At 40.4% G+C, this 27500-nt stretch overlaps 2 protein-coding genes and 1 long non-coding RNA gene across 3 annotated transcripts in view; 1 reads left to right on the forward strand and 2 right to left on the reverse strand.

The window, feature by feature from the left end:
* Nucleotides 1-6466, reverse strand: part of LOC138052935 (uncharacterized) — a 7651-nt gene extending 1185 nt beyond the window's left edge. Inside the window, exons 1-6 of the mRNA XM_068899538.1 lie at nt 6356-6466; nt 6097-6246; nt 5884-6012; nt 5582-5650; nt 3720-3917; nt 1-2467 (exon numbers count right to left, since the gene is read on the reverse strand). The exon at nt 1-2467 is cut by the window's left edge and continues 1185 nt beyond it. Of these exons, the coding sequence (XP_068755639.1) occupies nt 2301-2467; nt 3720-3917; nt 5582-5650; nt 5884-6012; nt 6097-6246; nt 6356-6401 (759 nt within the window). The 5' untranslated portion in view covers nt 6402-6466 and the 3' untranslated portion in view covers nt 1-2300. The remainder of the gene's footprint in view (nt 2468-3719; nt 3918-5581; nt 5651-5883; nt 6013-6096; nt 6247-6355) is intronic.
* A 132-nt stretch (nt 6467-6598) lies between these two features.
* Nucleotides 6599-27500, forward strand: part of LOC138052933 (epithelial cell-transforming sequence 2 oncogene-like) — a 44799-nt gene continuing 23897 nt past the window's right edge. The window contains exons 1-17 of the mRNA XM_068899537.1: nt 6599-7029; nt 7196-7231; nt 8157-8540; nt 11007-11127; nt 11768-11979; nt 15895-16000; nt 19871-19934; nt 20254-20320; nt 20431-20493; nt 21094-21209; nt 22188-22240; nt 24315-24443; nt 24711-24800; nt 25966-26069; nt 26156-26234; nt 26720-26835; nt 26922-26999. Of these exons, the coding sequence (XP_068755638.1) occupies nt 6817-7029; nt 7196-7231; nt 8157-8540; nt 11007-11127; nt 11768-11979; nt 15895-16000; nt 19871-19934; nt 20254-20320; nt 20431-20493; nt 21094-21209; nt 22188-22240; nt 24315-24443; nt 24711-24800; nt 25966-26069; nt 26156-26234; nt 26720-26835; nt 26922-26999 (2031 nt within the window). The 5' untranslated portion in view covers nt 6599-6816. The remainder of the gene's footprint in view (nt 7030-7195; nt 7232-8156; nt 8541-11006; nt 11128-11767; nt 11980-15894; nt 16001-19870; nt 19935-20253; nt 20321-20430; nt 20494-21093; nt 21210-22187; nt 22241-24314; nt 24444-24710; nt 24801-25965; nt 26070-26155; nt 26235-26719; nt 26836-26921; nt 27000-27500) is intronic.
* On the reverse strand, nt 6894-11864 carry LOC138052936 (uncharacterized). The gene is made up of 5 exons (XR_011133182.1): nt 11726-11864; nt 10797-10857; nt 8586-10029; nt 7686-7781; nt 6894-7514 (listed from the first exon to the last, which is right to left on the reverse strand). It is a non-coding gene; the product is annotated as an uncharacterized lncRNA (long non-coding RNA).

Consider the following 27500-nt stretch of genomic DNA (forward strand, 5'->3'; position numbering starts at 1 on the left):
TCACAAAGTTTCAGGACTTGAAATGTTTCCATTTTCAAGATACAAGGCGTTTTATGTCACCCGAAACACGCCCGAAAAGTTCCGGGACTTTCGAGAAACGGGCTCCTGGTCGCTAGCCTCTGTCCCACCAATACGGACACTGAAATCATAAGTTGCATCATAAAATATGTTTACAAATCCAGTCAGTGGCCATTATGGTATCTTCATTTAAACCAGATAACAAGTACTCCTTTAAAATAAAACATTTGACTACATGTAGATCAGGCCGGCGTTAACGTTGCTCGAAGCATAGTTAGCACTAACCAGTGTTAACTACCATAGAAACCTATAGGTTTTGATACCTCTTGACCAACGGTTAGCCCTAACTACCGTAGGCTTCGAGCAACCAGACTCTGGCCACTGCATCATACATACCTACTTCAAACACACTAACCTAATTGCCACTCACCGGAGGGGATTTTCAGGGCCAATGAAACACGATCGACGAAACGACAGAAAAGAACAGTAACAACACAACTTTTTACAATACCAACTTTCCCGATGCCAGCCAGTTGGCAATTTACAAGTGCAGCTGAGAAGTTGAACAGGGGACTACCAGAACGGATCTTGAACCCGGTGTCACAGCGGATTTGGACGCCCCCCACCCCGATCTGGATCCACGAGGGGATCTGGACCCCTCGCTCATTGAGTTCCTAGCGCGTGATTTTAAATCCGCGCCTTTTTCTAAAAGATTTATGCTTTATGGTATTGTTCAGTTACCCTAACCCAAAATCTATCAAACTCTGCCTCGACAAACAGTTCAGTAAACTGTAATGGGGGTTCAAATCCACGAAGACGAAAACGGCTTTGTACCGGGTGTTCCAAATTCGCTAGGGCCCTGGCATTTCCGGATCTCAAGGCACGCGCCCCAACCACAGGGCCGCATAGCCTCCTCCTCATCTTCCTCCTCACTAACTCGTCCAATGGATAAATCCATATTGAGCTATTTCAATAATAATAGATATATACCCCATATGAAATGCTAGCTAAGTGAGGACGTGCACAAATTGCTGGGCACTGATAAACTTACATGTATCTTATTCAACAGTGACATATCGATAATTCATGACATAAAAACAAAAATGTCTTAATTTAAACTGTGTTGGGTTTTCTTTATACAGATGCCTTGTACTACAAAAGTAGTGGTTGGATATAAACTCCATTATATGTTCCTTGAATAAGTAAGTATATACTTGTGTCACAGTAGCACTGCATCTGCAAACTTGGCACTTCCCCTGGAGTTTGTGAATATGAAACAATACTGCTACTGATATCGTAATCATCACTTGTTTGGGAATCACTTTGAACTGCTTGACAAGGACTTCTCAAAGGCAGTATAAGAGTTGAACAACAGAGGCCAGGGGCCTGTTTCTCGAAAGTCCCTAGAACTTTTCGGGCCCGAAAAGCCAGTCGTAAAACTACAATATGCTTCTTTTGAAAAGCTGATCCTTTAAAATGTTGTTAATGTAAGAAAAACTAAGAGGACTCCGAAGTTTGATGGCTTGGAACCTCGGCCTTGCGAAGATATAAAGGGAATCGTGGCACCCGAAATAGGCCCGAAAACGTTCGGGACTTTTGAGAAACAGGCCCAAGGTGCTTAGGAATTACAAGAATTGGGCTAGATAATGCAGGGATGGTGCAGTGGTGAGAGCACTCCCCTCCCACCAATGCAGCCCGGGTTCTAATCCCAGACTCGCTGTCATATGTGGTTCTCTACTCTGTACTGAGAGGTTTTCTCTGGGTACTCCGGTTTCCCCTCTCTTCAAAAACCAACAATCGACTTGATTTGCTTTCATTGTTAATTTCAGTTTACAGTGTCCGCTATTAGTGCTCCAGTGCTAGAATGACTAGACACTTTTTTCCTGGCCACTTATCTGCATATGAATAGCATGTATTGTTACGTGCCTCGTTCTTCAAAGAATTGATGCTGCTGCTACTACTACTACTACTACTACTACAGATGACGGTATTAGCCAACACCAACTCGGGAATCATGGATGGCTCCTCTCCACTGGTTCCTGTTGTTCATAAGGGTGCAAATCTCACCAGTGTTACTGAGTGCTACAAGTGGGATAATACAATAGTGGCAGGGTATTCTATAATAGCTCCAGGGATTATAAGTCAAATTCACTCTTGATCCTGGTTACCTTCATGCAAGCCTGTCACACGCATCACAAAACAATAAATGATAACATTTACTCTTTTGCATTATGAATGTGCTAGCAAGACAGTTAATATAGACATTTATATTTATTTACAAGTTAGAAGTCGTCATAAGAATTATCGTCCTTTTCTGCATTTGGTGAATTGTAAGAGGAATTACTAGTTGGTGTAAACTGACCCAAACCCATTGACCGGAGATGTGCATCATGCATCTTTTTTGCACGTCTTGTTCTTGCAGACATTTCTCTATTTGCAATTTGAGGAGCTGCAAGAGGAACATGCAAAATGACAATTACCACAGACATTTTTATGTATAGTACTAGCATTAGTTTTATGTTGCTAACATGTAGAACCTAAAACTGGGCTGTTTATTTATACCTTGTTCAATAAGGAGGAATCAGCCAAGCAAACACATGCATTACTATCTGCACCAGCAGTTGTCCTTTTATTCTCAGTGGTGGAAAGATTGGACATACAACAATCACCTACATTTTAAATACAGTGCTGCGCAAAGGTTCTTTGGCTATTAGTCTGCATGGCATAGGATAGGTCCAGGGATCTTACAAAGCTAGCACATCATGCTCACATTTTAATGACCTGTATGAAAATAAGAACCCTTCTTAAATTAAAGGCCCATTTTCACCCTAGACGCAACACGATCGTTTGTCATTGTTTTGAATCTCAAATAGCCCATTACAATTGGCAAACTATTTTTGTTGCGCCAATTCGTGCTGTTGGAAACAAGAAACAACGCCATAAGCCTGATAGTCTTGTGGTTTACCTGGTGATTTTAACGAGGGAAACCGCTAAAATTACCTTTTATCTGATTTAGACACTGGAGAATCAGTGATGCGGAATTTTTATGGTTCGGCTATTCAGCAAGAGGAATCGGACAATTCTGAAGCTAACGAGCTAGGTGACTGATTGTTTCAGTGCTGAAATACATGGCTTACTTTAAACTTACATTTCCTTTGTCAGTTTGATTTGTTAGGATATCTGGGATGCAGAAGTAAAATGTTCTTGTAAAATGCTTGTGCTCAAAAGACTCCCAGAGGTTGCTGTCTTTGTGGAGTGGCAAGCAAAACCTGTTCGCCATCGCAATCGGTCATGTTGTTCGATACTATTCGACTTCAAATAGAATTACTTTAAACAAATATAGACAAAAAATACTATGATAAAATTATGAAATGATAAATAGAGAACGCATTCAAAATAGGACCTGAAACATTTACCAACAAAATTAATAGCTTTTGATGACAAAGATTCTGAAAGGCTTTCTGAGATTTTTCCAATTTTTGTAATTTCGTGATACAGGAAATCATGAGGGGCGCGCAATGCATTCAGGGTGAAAATGGGCCTTTAAAGTCTGAACTGTACAAAACTGTTGCATGCATGTAACTATTAAAATGCCCTCAATTTCCCTGCACATAACCAATTTTGGCCTAGATTTATTTTAATTATTAAAATATTTATGCATAAAGCCTGGTATTTTTAATTGCAACTAAATATTCTTGTACCTCCAGCCATCCTCAGTTTGCTGTTTAAAAGATTTTTCTTATACACCATATCGTTTTCATCTCCCTTTGGAGAGAGTTCATTGTCTAGAAAGTCATCTGGTTGATTTCTCATCAGCGTTTCATTATTTCCTGGACTGAATTTCTCTTTATTGGAATAAGAAAAGTTTGAGCTTCGTGCTATACTCCATGATTTGTGATCTGAAAAAAAAAATCATTAAAAAATAATGAAAAAGCCTTCACCATTCTTTATTTACTTATTATGTGCACAGTGAAATGATACGTGTAGCAGCACAAAAGAAGTAGTTCTGGCTACTTCTTGAGTTATCAGGGAAAAACCCTTCACTCCTTTACTGCATCGTTAAAACAACAATAACTATCATTAAAACGAATCTATGGTGACATGGAAATATCATATTGTGCATAGTTTAATACCAGTGCTGAACACCTCATTGATAACAAATAATTTTTTGCCAAAAAAGTAGAGTATTAATTTATTATCAGTGTTTGTAACCAAGAATAACATTACTGGTCTCTGCACACAAAAACTCTGGTAGCCCGTAAAAGTCAGGCTTTAATGAAAAAACCCAATTTTTTTTTTGGCCAAACATTTTAGATTTTAACCCTTTCACTCCCAATAGTGCCACTTATAGATTTTACTCTGTCTAACGCCAGACGATTTTACTCGTCAATGGGGAACCCCATGGGAGTGAAAGGGTTAACCCTGGCCTTCAGGCAAAAGAAATAGGGCTTTAAATTGAGAATCGCCCCTCACACTTATCTGGACAATTTAAGCGATATTACTTATTCTTATTAACCCTTTCAGCCCCGAGAGTGCCAAATGGCACTTATAGATTTTACTCTGTCTAACGCCAGATGATTTTACTCGTCAATGGGGAACCCCTCGGGGCTTAAAGGGTTAAGACACGGAAAAATTCAGGTTTCAATAACAGACAATTGCATAAAATTTCCACTCAGATACATGCGAGGATCACTTCTGCATTTTGCCTATAACCTGTACTTCAAATATACATGTAAACATACACTCAGAGCTGGACATAATTTTTCTTTATTCAAAGGACAATTATGTTCTTTCAAATCTTCCTTTTGGTCGGACATTTGACAAATTGGACCGGACATAATTTATTGACTGACAACACCTTGAAAAAGACTCAAGATGTGCTGGTGACATGTTCGGTCATCGTGTCCGATCATAATGTGAAATTGGCCAAACATTTTCAAAATTTGGTCGGACAATGTCCGATGACCGACTGTTATTTCCAGCGCTGTACACTTGTTTCAAATAGGGGGTTTCTAGGCAATGCAAAGAAAAATTTCACTCAAGCGGTGTGTCAGCTCCTTGGGGTTTTTAGAACCAACAGAAAAGGTCAATTTGTTTGGTTTGCATTGCGACCTGCGCCAATGTCACCCAATTTGTGGAATGAGTTGCCCTGGGTGTTTGCCACCTGGTGGTCCCTGAATCTCTTGCACATAAAGCAGGAATCTGGTTACTGGCAACTCATTCATTTGTGCTTTGGTCCACCTGAGTTATAAGTGAAAATGCATGAAGATACCTTTCCACACCACATATTTTAAAATGACACAGGATATCACCTTATTACAATAACTTGAATAGGAACAAAGATTTTGCATTCCTCTGTTTCCACAGCAAACATTGCATTTTAATTACTATAATTTCGGCTAAAAAATTATAAAAAAGCCTCCATACTTGCTTGGTTACTCGCTTAAGTTTAGAATTTCACCAAATCATTAAAATCGGCTTTAAATGAAAACGGTTTTGTGCAGCTAAAGCCTATTAATTAACTCACAAGAAAAAACTTTATGAAAACAATCGTGATACACACCATCATCTGAATTTGAAAACCCATCGTTGCGTCCTTTCTGTGCCAGAGAATTCTCTATTTCACTTGAACCTGGAGAAAAAAGCAAAGATATTAGGAAAATAACAGTAATAACGTCAAAGATCTAGAGGCTCCCGAGCGAAGTAATATAAATGGTTTTGAAAAACACAGCCTTAAAGCTTAAAAAAAAAAACAAAAGCTAAACGCTTATAAACCTGAACTACCAAATTAGCATTTCCGATCACTGAATAATGAAATTCTACCCTCAAGGCTAATAAGGTAAATCAGTGAATTGCACAACTCACCGCTCAGTCCACCGTGCCTTGAATAATATGAAGAAGTAGATTTACTCCCGTTTAATACCGTTCCTTTCTTGCTTGCTTGACTAACTTGAACGTTTTTGCGTATACTCCAGACATTGTCAAGTTGCGATCCTGTCACGTACACAAAATCATTTTTCTCAATGTAATTCCCGAGGTTGAGTGATTACAGAAATCTACAAAAATTCTTCATCATACCTGGAGGATTTGGGGAATCTTTCGTTTTTGTAAACTTATTTATTGGCTGTAACGAATGGTCTAAGTCATCTCCATGGTCGTCAACACTAGTGTTCCAAGGATTACTCTTATTGTTTTTCCCTGAGTACAAAAATTTGCTTGGTCTGCCGCCTGAAAGTGAAATGTTAATTTACACCGATGAACAATCAAAGCGAATTTCCAAAGACCTGCGGTTTCTTGAGAGTTCAAATACATTCGCACAATTCAGTGGCTACAATACCGTCATTTTGGTTGCTGGATTTCCCAATTCCTCGTCCGAAGGACATCACTTCTCCTCATCACGGCGACCTCAGCAATAAAAGTGTGAGGAGACAAAAATAACTTTGCTCTGGGAACCAGTCCTTTCTCACTCCAACACAATTTTTCACAATTTATGGTAAAATCTTTTACATCTTTAAAAACGATTAAACAGAAACCATTGCATAGAAAATTTTTTTTTTTACTTTGCTTTGCATTGCTTTACTTATTTTATCCGTCGGATATTTAACTCCCTTATACAGAGATTACCCAGCACCTTCTACTACTCTCTGGGGTAGACTAAAAACACACTGTCTTGTTCGCCCTGGCAACCCCAGGACGCCTGCATAGGTTTGGAGCCAAACAGAACAAACAGACAAAAAATTCTTCTTTTGGATGTTTTAGTAATATTAACGTTTGGCAATATTCGAAACAAAATTAGAGATGTCAGCAGGAACACTTCGAAATATGCGGCGGATTCGTACTAATAGCAAGAAAACACGAAAAACAGCTGAAGAAAATGAAATCGTTGGCGCCAATCGCAACACCAAGCCACGAATTTCACCGTCTGCAATTGAACAAGGATTTCACACCGACAAGTACAAAACACATTACAGTGCATGGACACCTATAATTCACAGCGCCTCAAATAATCAAGTAGATATAAACCTTCTTGTAATTGAAATTTTACGGTTGTTTAAATTGACCTGAATGTTTAAACAAACAATTTTGAACTCCTTTGTGTCGTATTGTGTGGTTACAATTTCACAGTTTGAATAGACTACTGTAAGGGCACTTATAATTGATTATTTATTTCTTTTAGATTTTCTTGGAACGGCTGGATCTTATCGGGCACTGGGTAAGGTTAAATCGCCGAAAAAAGGATATTTTTTACGTGTTTCATATTTTGTTATTATTTAATATGTCTGCATTTGGCGAAGTTTGGACAGCAATCACAAGACAACTTTTCTTTTGGTTTTGGGACAAAGATTCAGACATTTATGCACTAATCTCTGCCCTACCTCCAGCCTTCCCCCCCCCCCCCCTCCCACAAACCCGGGAAAAGGACAAGAGAAAGTGACCTCAAATTCCTACCCCCTGGGCAATATTCCATTCCATTGTCCCTGCTTGTGTCCACCTACCTGGAAGGATACATTAATTTTGTCAATACTATCACTACTAACAATGAAACTAATACAGTCAGCAAGGTTTTCCGTCAGTAGTTCAGTGACTTCATTGTATTTTTGGGTTGCAAGCAAAATGCAAGGATACATGTAAAACAGATTAACAAGCAACAAGCTTAATTGACTCACGTCTCTTTCCTTCATTTTAGTCGCGTTCTGGTTCGGTCCCTGGTCTTGGCTTGATATATAAGTTGCTCCAATTGTCATCCTCCAGCAGAAATTTCCCTGTTTGGATACCGAAGAGCAAATCTTGTCCAAAACCCCGCACACCAGTTGAATGTTGCATGTTGCATGTTGGAATATGTCCAGCTAATGTTCCCGCTTTTCCCGTGTTTCGGGGGGGGGGGGGGGGTCTGGGAAGGGTAGTTACATTGGCTGGTACATTAATTTTATACCTGCGGGAAAATGTTGGTAGTTTCACGTTTCACTTTTTGTAAAGACCACTTTGAAAATGGTCTTTAATAGATTCAGTCAACTTGTCCATGGGTCTCACCGTAATTTCAAATCATCCCCACTCTCACCTGGTCAGTCGTGTTGTGGCTAAAAAATGAACGTAATACTCTAGTTAATTAGTAAATAATTTATGTTTGATTGTTTCAGTTTTCCTTGTGGACAGATGCCCAACGAAAAAGATTCTTGACCTTCATCCTAAAGAAATGTAAAAAATCCCAATTACGATTTGTCAATGAAGGCTGGTTTCAGAAGCAGCTTCCAATCCTTCACTTAGACTTCTCAACTGTTCTGCCACGATTCATATCCACGTACATATTCTCCTTCTTGGACCCAAGGAGTCTTTGCCGTGCAGCTCAAGTATCATGGCACTGGAAATTTCTAAGTGAGCAGGATGTAGTGTGGATGTCAAAGTGTTTAAAATTTGGTTGGTATTTACCATACACCCCTAACAAAAGAGAAAATGGATCTTGGAAGCATCATTACATCATGTGTACTTACTCCCTTGACATGGAGGCTCCTTCTAGAAATTTGGTATGTCACTATATTGGAAATTTTATAAACATATTTAAGACTTACGTTGGCTAATTGAAATGCCACCAGTATATTTTTGCAGGGACAGTTGATGGGCTGTTGAAATCAGAAACCAAAGAAGTGGATTGTGATCAGTGAATCACAAATTATGGTTGACTCATTAACATTTTGTTTCATTAATTGACCATTTTACAGTTGTGAGCTAATAGTTACTGCATGTACCTGGCCTATAAATGAAAGTTAGGCTAGAGTTGACCTTGTTTCATTAGAAACCTCACTGCTTTTTTTCTTAAATGTAAATTCTAACTAATTAGCATGAGGACAACATCGTTACCGGTAACATAAGAAAAGCAGGGAGGTCTCTATCATAACATGGTCAACTCCAGCTTCACTTTCATTGAAAGGCCAGAGAAATGAGTACATACCGGTGCATGACTGTAAAACTGTCTATTGACAATTATAATAATAAAAAAAATTGAATTAGTGTTGATTGAAATTTGAACTTTGGAGTATACAGTCTGTTATAATTTAGTGAAAGGTACCGTAAACTATATGGTGTATAGATCCTGAAACTTTTTGAAATTATAATAAACTAGTATTTACATGCAGTTTTCACTAAATCAGCCCTGGCACCTAAGAAATGCAGTTGAGAATATTATGTCTAAATAATGTTATAATTATGCTGAACATGTCGCCCCTGTTTCCGATTTGCGTGTGCCAAATTGTCGCTCCTGTTTCTGATTTAATTGTGTCCAGACAAATCAATTTCTGAGCTAGGCAACTTGATTTGCATCAGATCTGCTTCAATGTTTGATTTTTCAATCACTAACCCCAACAGCACTTTCAATTGGTTCTCCTTGCGAGTTTCTACTTCATGACTCCTAAAACACCTCGATTGTGTACTAGAACAAATTTACCAAATAGAATATACCACTTGCGTGCCCGTTTAAGCAATACCAATACCACTCTGCGCACCTGGTTAAGCAAATCAATATTGATTATCCCTACAGTACAATCTCTACAAATTTCTCCATTTTAGTTACCCTTTTTACGTGGGGACTTCTAGGTTAATTGCCTCCTCGGGTTTTGCCCTCTGGGCCAAATTTAAACCATGCAGGGGCAATTACAGATCTTAGACAAGTGAGCAGGTCTGTGAATGGCACAAAGGCTGGAGGTAACCTACAGTTATGATGCAGACCCAACTGCTTTTCTCCTGCCAATGATCATCCTGTCAACCTTGCTTTCCTCCAAAAGCCTTGTAACCAAACACAAATGAGCTAGCTAATTCACCAACATCAAACATCCATCCAAACATTATTTTAATTAACAAAATTACAGCTTTCATTCAAAGGCTAGTCCCTTGAGCTCTGGCCTCTTCTCAAATAAAAAGATTGAATTTTGTCCGCCTATGAAGCTTCTTCTTAAATGTTGAGCACTATAAATGCAACCAGGTCGAGGTGCTTGAGTGACATGATCACATTTACTCTAACTGCCAAGAAATAAAGGGAATTGCATTTTAATAAAACCATAAAAATGAAAGATAATTAAGACATCTGTTCAGGCTGAACTTGATCAGTTGTCAGTCTTAATGTAAGGAATACATTTACCTGGGAATCTAGCTCCATAATTAATAGTTGGTGTTCACCCCGTTTAAAATTAGGAGTTGGTTTGGGGCGAAGGATCCTATCCCTGCGGGTTTACGATCGCAAATCATTTACAAGTTTTCATGTGCAGGCTGTAATGCCTGTTATATTGGTGAAACCAATAGACATTTCGCCACTCGCATCCGTGAACATCTCGCCTCCGACAAACATTCCCACATATTTAAGCACTTGAGAGGTTCTGAAAATTGTCGCTCCCGGTGTTCAGAAGACTGTTTTAAAATCCTTGACTCTGCTTCCACACGTTTCCAATTGAAAATCAAAGAAGCCATACATATCCTTTGGGAGCAGCCATCTTTAAATTCCCAAGTCAAACGTACATCTTAATTTATCCCTTTCATACTAATTAGTTTCTTTTCTTAGCCTAAACAGTTTGGTTTTTTCTGTTTTGTTTCGTGATTGGGTGTTTTTATTCTGTTCTCGCCTTCATCCTTAATTATTCATGTTATATCTCGACTTTGTTACACTATTTATTGCTCAACTTTAGTTTATTTCTCATTTGTCAACTGACGATGGATGATGTTTCATCCGAAACATGTATTGATTAAATATGAATTTCAAAAACATCGTATGGATCATCAAAGCGATATCTTACTTCGTGCTGCTAAGAAGTTTTGGTAATTATATATGTCTTTTGAATCTTGTGTTCAGGACCTCTACAAAAGAAAGCAATGGTAATTTATTATTATTCAATACCCACTCAGGCCATGATCAACAGATGTTTGTTTACTTAAATTTTAATTATAATTTACATATTGCATTCTCTGCAATTTATTGATTGAAGGCCTGTGTGCAAATGTTTCAGGTGGAAATGTATGGCCAATTTGCTGGCAACAGCTCCAAAGTGGTGAATAACAAAGACACCAAACAAGGAAGTTTAGGATTCAAAAGGAAAATAGCCAGAAATGTTGCAGACTACAAAAAAGGTATGTCCTGAAGTTGAACTGCCCAGATTTACTGTTTAAAATTAATTATACATAAAGAATGTCAAACAACCAGCTCTTTTCTTAAAGCTTTAATTGAGTCACCAATCATGTATACTATCCATGTAAAATAGGATAAAAAAAATCTCGTGAAGATTTTGTTGACAAAGCAGCCCCTTAATCATCCCCAAATCTCATTGGTTTAAATAAAGCATTCCTTCCTTGTCTTTTAAAAGATGTTGTATTATCTGAAACTCTTCCATCAATGAGCTAATCTTCTTGGAAAAACTGGTAAAATTCCATTCTATAAAGAAAACACAGGTGCCTACTAGTTGAATTTGTGGGAAAAACTGATTCTTGCCATTCAAATAATATCTGGAGGTTTGAGCAAATTCCTGGGGAAAAATGGCATCAAGGAATGTCTGTCTTCCATGACTGACCTCTACAAGCCAATGTAAAAAGTTGCCACAATCATGTTCCATGGTAGGGGACGGGGCACAAAACGTTTGGAATGTCCCAACACCCACCTTACATTATAGAGGCTACCGTATCTAGTATGTGATACAGTGACAAAAGGGAAATTTGGAGATTTTATGCTTACCACGCAACTTAATATTCTGTTTCTTCTTATTGTATGTATTAGAGACACGTCGCCCACCTTGGTTGGATCCAGATCCTCACCCACCTGACTTGGAGAATGCTAGAAAAGCACTTCTTTATGAGCACAATCCAAACTACCCTCAATTCCCTGATCAAGTGAGAGCTACAAGACTGGGACTGTGTACCAGACCTCCTCACAGAAGATCACACACAGCTCCTGTGTACATGCATACGGAAAAGGCAACTATGTTAAAGGTGAGGAATAACTTCAGACACTTCAATATGTTGGGTATGGATGTCACCGTTAGGGGGAGGGGGTGAGAGGTCAAATCAAGTCAAATTGATTCCATTGAAATCTGTTGATTCTGGATCCCATACAATGTATTCTGGATTCCACGCTCTGGATTCCGGATTCCAAAGCCTCACATTTGCTGGAGACCCGGATTCCAGATTTCTTCACATTGGGCGATTGATTTTTGTATGAGAGTGGAAAACAGAGTGGAGAACGATCAAACTCGACCCAAATACGAATCCTTTCCCTCAGCTGGTATCAAAGCCAGGAGACTTTGATGGGAAGCATGTGTGGAAAGTGGACACTAACCATCTACATCTACATGTTCCAGCACTCGGCAAAGTCCCTTTTTACCTCATGGTATGACGTAAATCATGCTATGGGGTTTAGGGTTTGGGGGCCAAATTCAATTAAAAATCACTCACTCACTTTGTTAGACATTAATTTATGCATTAAACCTGGATTAAACAAATTTTTGTTCCCCTCCCCGACAAGTTTACCTGTTTAAAGTCACGGTGTAACTAGCAATACCATCTGGACTTTTTGTTTGCTTGCTTTGTACTCTGTATAGACACCCTGACATAATAACAGTGTGAAAAAATGTATTATAACACTTTAAATGCAAGAACTATAGGAAAGTAAAACATTATATTGATCTCCAACTTCAGTTTTATGCAACTCAGAACCTTTGTTGTGGATTATAACATTTTCTTGTTTGAAATCAAGATCTTACATCACTGTTCTGCTCTGTAATCCCTCATTGATTATCAAATTTCACTTAAAAGCCCCACATAGTCTTTTAGCTTTAGCAAATTAGCTGGTGATTTTACCAAATCTATGAATTATTTACTTGCCCAGTAATTTGTCCAACAGGAAAGATTTTAAAATTCTGTCATTAATCGTAATTACCAACATAATGCTTTGATTTACAATTTCTATATCCAAAAAAACCCAGTTATGTACCAGAAATGTAGATCACAATAATTATACAGTAAATACAGTAACTTCGGAACAACAATTACAAAAATTGCATTTCCTATGCTATGTGCCCATTACCCCCTCTGCCAACTCCTACAATTCTGGATCTGCAATACATCTTTTCCATCATTGGGCCTTGGAATATGAATATACATGTACCATAGAATGACAGAGTCAAGAAATATTTTTTTCAACAAAAATCTCTTTACAAAAATTAATAAAAATATTATTTCACATGTCTCTTCTATAACAACAGTTTTCAACAATAACAGCTTCTAATTACACTAATCAATACAAATATTATTTCACGTCTCTAAAAATGCTAACTTCAGTACATTGAGACCAGTGTCATCCATAACACCAGCTACTCTTTGATAAATGTTAGTCCCCAGGAGCTCATTAAGAAAATAAGTTTACTCGGGAAAGGGTTGACTCAAGGAATTAGAGGAGATAGAGGCTCCTCTTGATGAGCTCCTGTAGTCCCACATTTTAACCAAAAAAACTAATTGCAAAGTTCAATAGGCTTGATTACTTTCTTCACTGAGCATATCAAATGTTAATTTGGATACATTGAGAAGAGTGTCCTTCATAACATCAGCTGACAGCTTTGATACATCCTTGTCAATTGCGTAACCATCTGCACTGGATATTTTCTGAAAGAGGTCTTGCAGCGCTGAATGAGGACAATAATAACGTCCAGCATTTTCACTATGCTCATTCTTGATGATCACGTTTGCAGTGCTGCTGCAGATCATATCTGACTTTTGCATCTTCAGGTTACAATTGAGACACTTAAGTGCACTTTTCTCGTCAATGTCACCTATCTTAGATTTGTAGTTGATGAAAATAAAAGATTTTCTAACAGCAGCAAAACAGTTCCGGTGATGGGTTTTTTGCTCTTTTCCCTTGGTTTTAACTCCTCAGCTGCACCACTGAATTCTAGGGATACTGCAATATCGTCTCATATGTCTATTTTAGTGCACATAGTTGAACTAAGTTGCTTCTTGTTGAAACAGTTAACCTTCAGTCCTTGAAATTAAAAGGAACCATCCACAAACACTTGCTCAATTTGATTTTCCCAAAGTATTGCTGTGATCGCACCGGATGCATCTGCAACAATCACATCGCACTTAGACAGCTCCTTCTTCGTCACATGTCACTGTGAATGTACACTTGAAAGCTTGTTCTAGAACCCAGGCCTTCGCTTTTTAAGTGAGGGCAACTGCATGGGTTGCGTCTTTTTCTCAACAACACTTCGTGGCCCACTGCGGGACTGCGGACCGCGGTAGCACTTCCACAAACACTTAATCGCCCACTGCGGGACCTCGGACCGCGGTAGCACTTCCACAAACACTTAGTCGCCCACTGCGGGACCTTGGACCGCGGACCACTGTAGCGCTTTCCACGAAACCAGTCATTCCCTGCCAGACGCCTACCACGGACCTCGGCATCTGAGCACTAAGGCTCCTCAGTGAGGGGGTCTTCTGAAATCGCTCCCTTTTTCTCAACAAATTCCACGAACACATCACTCGTCACATAGCCTACACTACTTCAATTCTATCTTTCCACCAGAAATATGGTAAGTAATTTTAAATCGGGAACAGCATACACGCGAGCACGTAATAGTGGTATGGATGTAAAATTTCCCCAACACGAAACACTGCTTTTCTTAGCGTGTTAAACCTCCATCCTAATGCGCACGTACTCTCACGAGTATTACCAAGAGAAAATGAGGGGACAGAGAGGGAGGCTCAAGGCGTTGGCCGGGATATGTTATGTCCACGAAAGTTATTTTTAGACGAGCGGAAGTCTTTGTTCTAGTCGAAGTCTGTCTTCTGAGAAGTCCGCATGCAGTCTTGCCTCGCTCTCAGGTTCTTAGTGAAAAGAGAAAATGATGGCGCACGTGGAAGGCTGATGAATATATATTTTCTTTCAAACATCGGACCGAGGTTGGCCCGCATGCGGACGTCTCGGAAGACTTCCGCTCGTCTAAAAATAACTTTCGTGGACATGACATATCCCAAGGGCTGGACCGGGAGCCTCCTTCTCTGTCCCCTCATTTTCTCTTGGTATTACTCCTTCTTAAATCAGTTTTCCAACAAAAACAAAAAAAAATAGCCTACATGAAAGTATCGCTCTTTGTCATGAGTTCCACAACTAAATTATGGTTGCCTGAACAACCACATCTCCATGCCGGTATCACTAATTCTTCACACATTCGCAATTTAAGACAATTTTTCTCCATCAAAACTCTTACAAACACAGTAATTGTTCCAGCACATGTTGCCTACGATCAAAAAATACTTTCCAAAGAAAGCTAGATCGCAGGTTACGTCAAGGGTGCCAAAAATTCATACCATGAGGTTGCTCTAAGGAGCCTTTGATTTGACTTGTGGCTGTTTCTGCTTAGGTGGTCTCATACACCACAAGCCTTTTTAGAGACATCACCACCAAGCCGGCCACTTCTGCTGGAGAGAACAGGACAACCACAACACCGGGGACTTTATCCTCTACTCTTCTCGAATAGTGTTTGGGTTCTTTAACGTCCCACAGGGAACTTATGAACATAGAAGACATTTGTGAGACGGGGCCTGCGGTTTATAGTCCTTATCCGAGACGACTTGAAAGTCTAACCATTTGCAGATGAAATTACAAAGGCAGCACTTTCTCCTCAGTTATTTTAAGATCCTGAGTGTTGATCCGGCCGGGGCTCGAACCCACGACCTCTCGCATGACAGCCCGATGCTCAACCAACTGAGCCAACGGTGCGCGGTTAAAACAGCTTGAAGGAAAAATTGAAGATTATAACAAACAATGATGAAGCCCTTTCACCAAGTTAGTAAGAGATTAGATTTAGAAGGGAAATATTAAAGTCTGGTTGTTCATCATTCTTGTTTCAGACAAGCGAAGTTTATGATGTTAATGCCAATGTAGTTGAAGACGAAAAGAAGGCGATCCAGCCATCCAGCCTGACACTTACAGAGGCCTTATCAGTTGAATCTGGTGGTATGTTGATGATAATTATGATTGTAAAATAAAAAAATGGTTTTAATCCAGGAGTCATATCAAAACCATGATAAAATAAAATTGTCCGTGTGAGAGTAGTGCCAGATCTGAGAAGGAAATTAAGTTGTTAGTGGCACTGACGTTTCGACAACCAGAGCAGAAGTCATCACTGGACTGTTTGGATGACTTTCGCTCAGGTGAGATATAGCTCTCCCCTGCTGGTAGAGGTGTCTTTTCTTTTCCGTTCGCTGGGCTGACGAGTACGGTAAAAAAAACCTTTGCCATGGCTCGGTCACTTTGGTACTAGCCTGCATGACAGGCGCTTTATGAGCCAAGCGGGGCGAACGCGATATTTTGCGCGGAGTGCGACATGAGCGCGAAGCGCGAGACGAGGAGGAGAGAAAAATAAAGCGGGACTTATGGACGGTCGAGCATTGGTGGAACAGCAAGAACAATGGACTGCGAACAGGCGCTTTATTTTTCTCTCCTCCTCGTCTCGCGCTTTGCGCTCGTGTCGCGCTCCGCGCGAAATATCGCGTTCGCCCCGCTTGGCCCGCTGTGTCTCGTGCATTCCTTTGCTGTTGATTTTAGCCCGTACATGATCTGAAGTATCATGTGAGAATTCGGTCGCTAAGTAACCGCTAGGTGTGCATGCTCAACACAGTGAGTTTCGACCCATGGTAGAGGTCTCTTTCTCTTATTCGTCAGCCCAGCAACGCAAAAACAAAATTATGGCAGATCTGGCCGAAACGAAAATTGTCAGTGATGTGCCCAATACTTTTGATCCTGATAATATTTTCGCACGATAATGTTTAAAGCTAAAGAGCTTGTGGGGTCGTGCACAAATGAAATAAAATCAACTTAATACGTATCAAATCATATTGGTTTTTGAGGAAAAGGGAAAATCGCGGTACCCGGAGAAAAACCTCTGGGAGCAGAGTAGAGAACCAACAAACTCAACCCACATGTGACGCCAGATCTGGGAATCGAACCCGGGCCTCATTGGTGGGAGGCGAGTGCTCTCACCACTACGCCATTCCTGCACTCTTGTGTCATTCTATTCATTTTGCGATTAGTCCAAGTCGTACACCAACTTTCCAGAAATATAATTAGCACCTACGTCGTGGCTTTTTTAAAGAAGATTAGACAGATAGATGTGGAAGATGCGGTGGCCTCATGGTTAGTGCGCTCGACTCCGGTTCGGGCCCTGGCCGGGCACATTGTGTTGTGTTCTTGGCCTGACTCCCATGGTGCCTCCCCCCCCCCCCCCCCCCCCCTCCACTCAGGTGTTTAAATGGGATGAACTAGCATCCCATCCAGGGTGGAGTAGAAATACTCCTAGTCGCTTCATGCTACAGAAACCGAGATAAACTCCGTCCTAATGGGCCACTTGCGCTCTTAAGCTGCACTTTATTAACGTCACGGAAAATAGCGCTCAACATAATTAACGCGAATTTTAACGATTCGCGTTAGCTTCATGGAGCGTTGATTTCCCATAATAAGGTAGTTCTCGTCGACGTTTACTAGGGACCTGAAGATCTACGACGGCGACGTGGACGAAAATGTCATCTCAAAATATAACTTTTCGTAATCCTGAAGCTCTTTCGCAATTATTCCATCTCGTACGCGTCGTACGTTAAGGGCGAATTAAAATTTAAACGAGCGGTTGACTATTTTGTGGAACGATATGGCCCGTGTTGCTCGAAGCATGGTTAGCGCTATCCATGCAGCGTTAAATACCATGGAAACTTATAGGTTTTGACACTTCTTAACCAACGGTTAGCGCAAACCAGGCTTCGAGCAACCGGTCCCTGATTGTATCTTGGAACGATCTGACTATTTATGGTACGATCTGACCGTAACTTGGAACGAAGTGACCGTAATTCGCGGTTTAGAGTAAACGTATAGAATGAAAGGTTCGCATTTGTACGCTTACGTTGCCGTTAAAACCTGAGATTTGGTGACTTTGTAAACGTCGTTGTTATGGAGATTACCACAAAAATTCGAGATAAAATGCGTGCCGCATGTGCAGCACGATTATTTTTCCTCTTTTAACCAATGATATTCATGTGTTGTGCCGTTGTTGTTTCCGTCGCCGTCGTCGTTTCTTAAGCTCCGTCCAATGTCGTTGCGTCGGCTGCGAGAACGTCAACTAAGAAGTATTACCAGAAACCCATAAGGGTTGAAACGTGTAACGCGCGTTCAAAGCTTCCGAATATTCAGTGCGAACTGATTGGTTGAATGTTTCAGTGCTAAGTACCATATTTGGAAACCCCTCGCTCTTGTTGTTCCAAATATGGTACTTAGCAAATTGAATATTCAGAAGCTTTTTTCCCAGCACACAAGGGGCCGTTACACGTTTCAACCCTTATGGGATTCTGGTATTACTTCACTTAAGTGAACTCATTTTCACGATTTTTCCAAGTTATTTGGTGTGTATCAACATTCTACGAGTAAAATTGGTTGTTGCGGTTGTTTGGAGAGAAGATAGAAAAATTATCGTCGTGTGCTCGTCCTCTGCATGACTTTAAGGATGGTGCCTATTATTGTTATTGCGCATACGTTCTGCGCTTCTCGAGATACATGTACTGGGATTTCCTATCGGTGATGCTTACTAATACAGTAGGGAGCTTAAGCAAGGACGACGACGACGGCTACGAGAACGCCACATAACAATAGGTTTAATTAGCAAAAACAATGCTTCTGCACGCCCTGCACGTTCGTTTTACATTTTGAGACATTTCTTTATCGTTCTTGTCTTGACAACAACGTGAAATGATCAAATTTGAGGTCATGTGGAGGACGAGAGCACTTGACGATGAATTTTCAGTTTTCTCTCTAAATATCTACACCGTTCTTACCAATTTTATTATTGTAATGTGGTCTCATATTCGCCATGCCGAGCAACTTGGAGTAATCGCAAAATTATTACAGTAACGGGAAATAATATTTTTAGACAACGTTCTCGTAGCCGTCGTCGTCGTCCTTGCTTAAGGTCCCTAGCGCGGGTTAAAGCTATCCGGAGAAAGTATATCTTAGTAAGTACTCTTGGTATTCAAAAAGAAAACTGGGGGTAACCGTGCATTTTTCAGAGATAATTAAGCTTCAATTTGAGAAAGAACGCCACACATTGCTTTGTATTATAAAGCTTTTTACAAAATGCGTTTTTGAAAAATGCGTGGTTACCCCCAATTTTCTTTTTGGGTTTCAATAACACTTGTTAAGCTCCACAGTTCCTGCATAATCAGAAACCGAGGCAAAAATAACTTTGAATTAGTAGGCACCGTCCTTAAGTTTGGTCATTTCACGTTATTGTTTTGCAGAGTGAAGCGAAAAATGAGCAAAAATGCGTGCAGCACAATTTTTGCCCTCTTTTAACCCATGATATTATTTTTTACGGCCGTAATAGGCCACTTTCCACATATTAAAATTCACCTTGAAACAAAGGTTTAGAGGACAAAGACAAGGAAAGCGGATGATATATAGAGCATATTACATGGCCGCGCAGGGATACGAAATTTCTCTTCGACTGTTAGTTGCGTATCTCCAAGCGGCCATGTAATATTCTATTTATTATATAAACACCAATCAATGAAATACTAAATCATTCCACAAAATGCATCGAAAGGCGCGATTTTTATATCTAACCATAGCAACAGTGATCTTTTCACGTGTGAAGATAACATGTTATTTTCACGTGTGAAGATATCGTGTTTTCGCGCGAAAGCTCACTTGGTATTTCATTGGTGTTTATAAAATAAGCTAATTAATATCTTTCACATTCATTGCCACTTGTTTCTATAGTTTTTGTCCTCTCTGCCTCACTATTAACTTGACTACTGATATTTCGAAAATGGCCTTTCTTCACAGTTGACGATACCCTTGTTGAACAGCCGTGGTCGAAGGCTTCACTGTCTTCATCGCCGGTGCGAAGGTCAGTCGTTGTGTAACCTTTAAGTCACACGAAAGCGTTATTCATCGTTTCCAATGCCCATTCATCTTTTCTCCCGTTCCTCAAAGGATGGTAACTCCATGATGTTCCTGCGACATCATTCAAATTGCAACCAGTATGCAAACAGTTTCTTCTCATGGTGGAATAAACTACCCGGCAACATTGTAAATATTGAGAACAATGACCACGTTAAGACAGCTGTTCGCAATTATTTTATTGAGAATGGAAAATGTTTTTGTTTTTTTTTATTAGCGAACCGGTTGTATTCAAGTCATGCCGATGTTCCTTTGTTCCTTTGTAGGCATGACTTGACTCTTGGTATTCATCCAAGCATGCACGATTCGTTATTACCGACAAGGACCACACAGGTAATTGTATGTCTTGTTTGCGGGTTGGAAGGAATTGTGACCGAGGTAAGTAGGTAAACAGCAGCCTTTAAGACCCATAAATGCTTACAAACCTTTCTGTTTCTCCATAGGCGCTAAAAAGTTGTCCAAATCCAGCTGTCATATTTATCTCCTCTGAAATACCAGCTTGTGAGGTGAGAGTTAATAAACGAGCATCTCAAGCGGCCGTCAATCGTTTAGTTTTGACGTCAAACGGAGAGCTTCATCTCTTTAATCTCTCTTGTAGCACTAGTCATTTCGCTACCAGGAAGTCTCACTGACAGTCAATGAGCCACCAAAGCGTTCGTTCTTTTAAGCAGTATGTTCACATCGGGTAGCGAACTTGTTAGTCAGGGTGAATCCTTCTTGTGGGAAAACGATCGTAAACCGTAAAAACGACAGGAGCAAGGAAAATGACATTATTGGTGATGGATCGGATAAGTTTTTACACCGGACTTATGTGTTGTTTAAAAACAAAACTCATTCGTTACGGAATCGTTACGGATTGGATCTACAAATCTGGAAAGTTGTCCCCAATTTACTCAAAGTTTTGTAGCTGCCGGCATACAGACGCTTGCGAATGGAGAATAGAATACTAAATGCACGCGTGTGCGTCGGATGTCTTATTCCATCGCGCCAAATTACAAGGGGGTTACGTTTAGCTAGGAAGCTTCAGGGTGTGATCATTTTTGGGACCTTTTACACGATGCCAGATTTTTAATAACAAAGTTAAGATGTTGTTGTTGTTTTTATAGTTGCTGCTTGACGCTGTGATGTTTGGCGTAACTGCAATCCCGTACGAGTATGAAGGTTCGACGCTGGACGCATTGATGGAGAAGCTAAGGCTAGCCCTGAATGGAAGGCAGGCTGAGTGAGTGAATGATTTCATGGCAGACATACAATTCTTTAGAATGTGAACTTTGATTAACTTGCTAGAGGTTTTTGTGGCACATTCTTGGCGTATGTCAAACTTGTTAGTCAAGTCCACGCAAGACGAGTCACTAAGGAAATGAAAGAGTTAGCAGCCCCAGGAAACTTCCATTCCAGCAAAAAAGTGGCTGAAATCGCAGGAAATACTATTTATAATGAACTTAATTGTCTCAACAATTTTCAAAGAAAGCATTTGTATCTGAAATAAATAAATAAATAAATAAATAAATAAATAAATAAATTTCAAGATCGCTGATTTTTAGTTTTCAATTTTTAGTTTTTAATTTCCCGAGTGCCGCCATCTTTAGTATTTTTGACAAGTTACAGCTGTAAAGGCCCATTCTTATAACACAAAACCTGTTTGTGTGAGAACAACAGGGCAGAATACTCATGCAAGTTACGACAAGAATCGTATTTCGGTAGTTAAGTGAAGGAGAGAATATACGCAATCCTGTCTTCTTTGTTTAAATTGCTTCCTTATAACTGTCATGATCATTTTTTAATTTTGGCCACTAAAACCGAATTTGAATAATCGAAATGTCAAAGTTCGACCCTTTGATGTTGTTTACGAATGTATTGTGTCACTGACTCTGACATTATTTTACCAGCTATTTTCAATATAACAATACAGCTTTTGTGATTTTAGCCTGCACGCAGGTGGTTGGATGGTCGAAAAAATCGGAATTCGTAATGAGGTCGCCATCTTGGATTCGCGCGGCTAAGGTCTGGGCCGGGTTGAGGGTCGACAAAGCGAGCGAGGGGAGGGGGACAGGGAGAGGAGAGAGAAAAAGACCTATCCCACGCTCTTCCAATATGGCGTCTGATAGTGTTTCGTGGCGACACGAACATCTACCGCCTGCAAGCAGACTATTGTGGTTTAGTTCTGATGTATTTAGTTTCGATTTTCGTTTTTCCACAGGAGCATAGGTATCTTTGCCGGCGGAGAATCGGGAACTGTACGACTTGTAAAAGGTAAACCAGCGGCAACTTCACAATACGGTTTTCAATTGAGGGTCCAAGGTAATTTCGCCCTTTGTGATTGGATTAAAAATCTCGCGCCACAACTTCAGCCAATCAGAAACAAGATCTCATCAACTCACTTGCTTGTTCACATTTTCCCGCGCTTAAGCGACGGATGCCGCACTTATTTTCTTTGCGTTATGATTAGTCCATTTTGTTACCTGCGTTTGTTATTTATGGTCAAAGCGATTACTTTTGCTTCTGTTGGAATTCGGAACCCAGTTCAGTGGTGATAAGAGCGGGACACAGTTGAACTTCAGGGCTCAGTTGTTGAAACGGTGGATACCGCTATCGGCCGGATAACTCACTGTGATCCAATGGAAAAGTCATAGCGAAACCAATTGCGCTGTCCGATGGATAGCGTTATCCGCGCTGTCGGGAGTTTTACAAACGACGACGGTTATGCCGACGAATCATCACCTCAAACTAAAACTTCGCACTGTACTTAACTATTATTCCATGAGCGACCGTTATATATGAGATGGTTAATAGCCAACAAGGCGCGTGGCGCCAAGTTGGCTTAACCAGTCTCATATCCAAGGAGCGCGAATTGAATAATTATTAAATTTTCATGGAATTCTGAACGCTTGGACTCTCAGAAATTAAAGGAATTCAGTTTCCAGCTTTGCAACACTTGACACAATCAGTTTCCATATTAGGTCATACGAAGTTGGTCATCCGGTATATTTAACAATTATTCCATGAGCGCGCGTTGGACATGAGATGGTAAATAGCCAACGAGGCGCGTAGCGCCGAGTTGGCTATAACCACTCTCATATCCAACAAGCGCGAATGAAATAATAAGTATTTCTCGATTATTTCATCTTGTACATGTTGTACAATACGAGTGAAGTATCTTATATTTGAATTTGTGCGAACGCCTTTTGTTATCAAAAACCCGAATTTCTTCTTTTCATGTTGTAAGGGAGATTTAACTTCCCTTACGAACCTCCATTGTTTAAAAACAACGTCGAAGAGTACGTCACTTCAACATATAACAGCGATATCACAAGTATTTCGCAATGATTACCTCTTGAACAATACGGCTATCTGTCGTATAACTGGACTAGCAAGAACGGTTTAAAAGTGAAGATCATAGCAAATAAGTGATTCATTTTTTTGTTTGTTCACGTTGTCGTCAAAACCTCAAGTTTGGTCTTTTTATGTTTTTATGGAGTGCGGCACGATAATTTTTTCCTTTTAACCAATCGCTCTCTTGCTTTGTGGCGTTGTCGATGTCGTAGCCTTCGTCATTGCTTGTAAACTCCCTGTTGCTTTACTGAGAACAGGAGACACTGAATGTGCTCAAATGCGTGCAGCACGATCATTTTAAGCAATGGGATTTTTTGTTTTGTGTCGATGCCGTAACCCTCCTCGCCACTTAAGGACTCTTTTGTATTCAGGTTCATACCCCAATTCAAAGGTCTCCACCTTTGTTGGATAACCACCATGCATTCTCGTCACCAGTGCCTCAGATCGACCCAAGGCTCTGGGAAACTCTATGTAGGAGAACATGCGCCGTAGAGTTCTCATAGCCAAAAATTGGCTGTTTGAACCTTACGGCGCCTGCTCACTCCTCGTGCTAACGTGAATGCACCAATCAGAGACGCTTTTGATTGTTCTTCACGAAAACCAATGAGAAGACAGTTATTTAAACAAAGTCCGCGGCTTAAGACAATCAGTGGACATCCAAATCTGTTTATAAGCGGTATATTTTAAGTAGATAAATTGCTGTCTAGTCTGGAATGCAAACCTTCTTGTTACCATCAGCAGCAGACAATATTTAGATATGATTGCTGGCAATATTGAAAATGGCTTAGAACGCGGTTTTGTTAAACATTGTCTAAACTATGTTTTAATAATCGACCCTTTGTTTCTGGATTCCCCAGAGTTCTTCTCTCCCTCGCTCAGTCAAGAGAAGAGCTCTGGGGTCGAGATTGGGTTAACGACTTAAAATAAATGTTTCTCACCGTCTTTGAGCAGCAGTAACCAGGTCATTTATCCTGTCATTCTTTTTTTCCCACAGGTCAAACGCTCTCGGAGACGACACTAAACGACCCAAACATGAGACACTTTTGGGAAATTTTAACAACAAGTCTTTTAACGCGAGAAAGCGGGGGCCATTTGGACATCTTTTTACCTCTGGCGGAAACAGGTAGCTCTTAGAAACGGCACAATATTGCGTTTTTGCAGGTCCTTGAAAAATTAAATATCTCCTGTGGTGGCCCGGGGCACGACATAAAGAGGACGCTCCAAATTTTGAGTTTCTAGCTGGAATCCTCCAGAAGCTCTTTGTTCACCTTCTTTTGCTTCCTTACACCAATTTCATTATCAGGGAATTGGCACACAACGGTCGCGAAGGTAAACACAATGAAGGTCTTGGCTCCTTTCCTAATGTAAAGACTGTTTATTGCTTCCACAGAGCAAGGTATGGACCTGCTTGTACAGCTTGGCTTATTGACAGATATGCAGTTTTCATGCCCTACGGGAATAACTGGATCATTTTCCACAGGTTTGTTTGCTAACGATGAAAATGTAGCAGTCTAGACTTGTTCTCTAACCGGATCGCAGTTTCTGTTGTTTGTTTGTTATTGATTTGTTTGAGCAGGTTGACGTTTTGCCAGCTATTCAGCTGATGTGGACCTGCTATACCCACCCACCCACACACTCACAAAGCCAGGACAGCTACAACACCGGAAACTTCAACTCCTACTCTTCTCGAATAGTGTGTGTTCTTTAACGTCCCTGCACAGGGAACTTCTGAACATGGAAGATAGTTATGAGACGGGGCCTACGGCTTATAGTACTTGTCCAAGAAGACTATACATAAATGTGGCTCACAACAATTTGTGTAAATCTTTTTGTATAGAGCGGTTTTCAAATGAGTGTAGTAAAACTAAAACCAAAGTAATTACTTTGGCCAATTAAAAAGGACGGAGACAATCCGGCAAATCAATCAACACTCGAAGTAATTACACGTAGCCGACACAAAGCGTGGGAAAATAAGCACGCGCAAGCCACGATTGGTTTTGGTTTCACTTGAAAAAGTGGCGCGAGAACTTTGAACCAATCACTGAGTGAAGTAATCATAAACCAAAGCAATTCGCTAATTACTTTCGACACTCAATTGAAAGCCACTCTACAATAGCTGACATTGGAATAGATGCATGTAAAAGGGTCCTTGATTATAACGGATCGTTCGCGCGCGCACGGTTCAAGACTTGTCCTTTCGTCTAAAGTGTCGACAAATCTCAGGGCCGAAACGGTCACTCAAACCATCCGTTAAAATCACCGAGCAGCATCGCCGACCAGTAGCGCAGTCCATCATTCTTGTTTCCGATTTTAACTTCAAAATGGCTTCGTTTATGTGCGACGCGCAAGTCAATGAATTGTTGTAGCAAACAAAATCTTACGCGATGCCAACTGGGCTGACCACTCGTCGGTTCAAGATAACATGAGACAATATTCAGTTCTCTGTCGCTGTCGGTTAAGTAACATTGGTAAGAGTTTTCATTTCAAGTTTCTGCTGTTGGCCCATTTCAATCGCTGCTAGCTATAGGCTACTGCTCCGATGGATATTATGTGAACCTTTCAGCACTGCAAAGAAAAGTTACCCTTGTTAATTAGATTCTCCCAACTGTGTGACTAACTGTTGAATGAACCGTTCCTTTTAACAGTTGAAAGTGAATGGCTATTTGTTCCGAATGGCGTCACGCCTCCGGCGTTATATTTTAATATGACAAAACTTGGTGCTTGGTCCGAAACTGTGGACTATATTGAGGTAAGGTTTGATTGTACTGAGAGACACTTGTCATGGGAGTTTTTTTCAAGAACTGTCACTATTTTCTGTGTTTCTATGTTCTATAGGAATGTATTGATGTTGTCAAAAGGGATCTTCGGCCTTTTTTCTACGAAGAACAAAGAAATCTAGCTAATCGTCTTGTTGGTAAGTGCGTACAACACTGCTTATGAAAGAGAAAGCGTATGTGGAGGCGTCTCTCTAGTCTCTTGTCGTTGTAGCTCAGTCGGTAGAGCAACGCGGTGATGTAATCCGAACATCATGGACTCATCAGGCTATTTGCTAATAACAAGTTCGCAACGAATCATGGGTCGTTCCAGTCCTTTGTGGGGCAAACGGTTTTTTAAACGAAGTCTAACCTAGACCTGGGTTTTCAACGACCCTTTTACTTTCAAAACCTTCAAAAAGTTAGCAGAAGTTATTTGCTTCTATTACATAAATTCTTATCCATTTTCTTCTTTTCCTCTTCACGCTGTTTTCGACAATGCCTTGGCAAAATTGAAAAAGACTGACAACGCAGTTTTTGTTAAAAACCAGCTAAATGCGAATTTAAAGTTAATTGTTTAATTTTGGAAGTCTAAGGCTAGAAACTAGGGAAATGAGAGTTGTGACATTTAAACGTATTGTTTCAGGCGAAATCACGTTCAAGGCGTTAGGCATGTGCGAAATGCAAAGGATCACTGAAATCTCCTCGGCCCTGGTGGATGCCGTCATATTCGTGGGAAGAAGTAACACAGAAAAACATAGGGTATGAATAGCAAAATAAAATGTTTGAAACCAAGCAAAGTTAAGTGGTGTTGTGGAATGAAGTTATGCCGACTCTTTCTTTTTCAGAGTGATCCTGTTCAAGAACTTATTCTTCGTCTACAAAATTATGGCCGGCGTAAAGACAAGAAAGTCAGGAAGACATTGGTATGACCAAATGAAGAATATACAACGCAACTGTTTACAACCTTCGATATAATAATAATGATAAAGATAATGTTAGTGGTAATAACGTTGCATTGACGTCACGACGCGCATGCGTGATAGAACATCAAGGCAATCCGTGCAGAGGTTTCTTTTCCTTCTCGCTAGACAGGAAACCGCTGACAAGCAGAGTAACGAGCGCCAGGAAGTGCCCCCCTTGCTCTATAGTCCCGAACTTCTACATCACTCGCATCTGAAAGTACATATTTTTAATTTGACCCTTAGCCCGCAAGGTCTACGGGTCAATGGCCCATTAGACGAAGCCGAATGGGCTATTGACCCGTGACCCTTGAGGGCGAAGGGTCTAATTGTTTTAGTATCACCCAACTGGTCGGACAGAAAAAGTCGGTAAAGCGCCTAGATCATTACTGGATAGGCGCTATAAAAATGATTGGGCCGCAAATAAACTTTTTACAATGACTGCAAAATTCTCGAGCGCTCATT

Source organism: Montipora capricornis, chromosome 6, assembly GCF_036669925.1.
Source record: "Montipora capricornis isolate CH-2021 chromosome 6, ASM3666992v2, whole genome shotgun sequence".
Lineage (NCBI taxonomy): Eukaryota > Metazoa > Cnidaria > Anthozoa > Scleractinia > Acroporidae > Montipora > Montipora capricornis.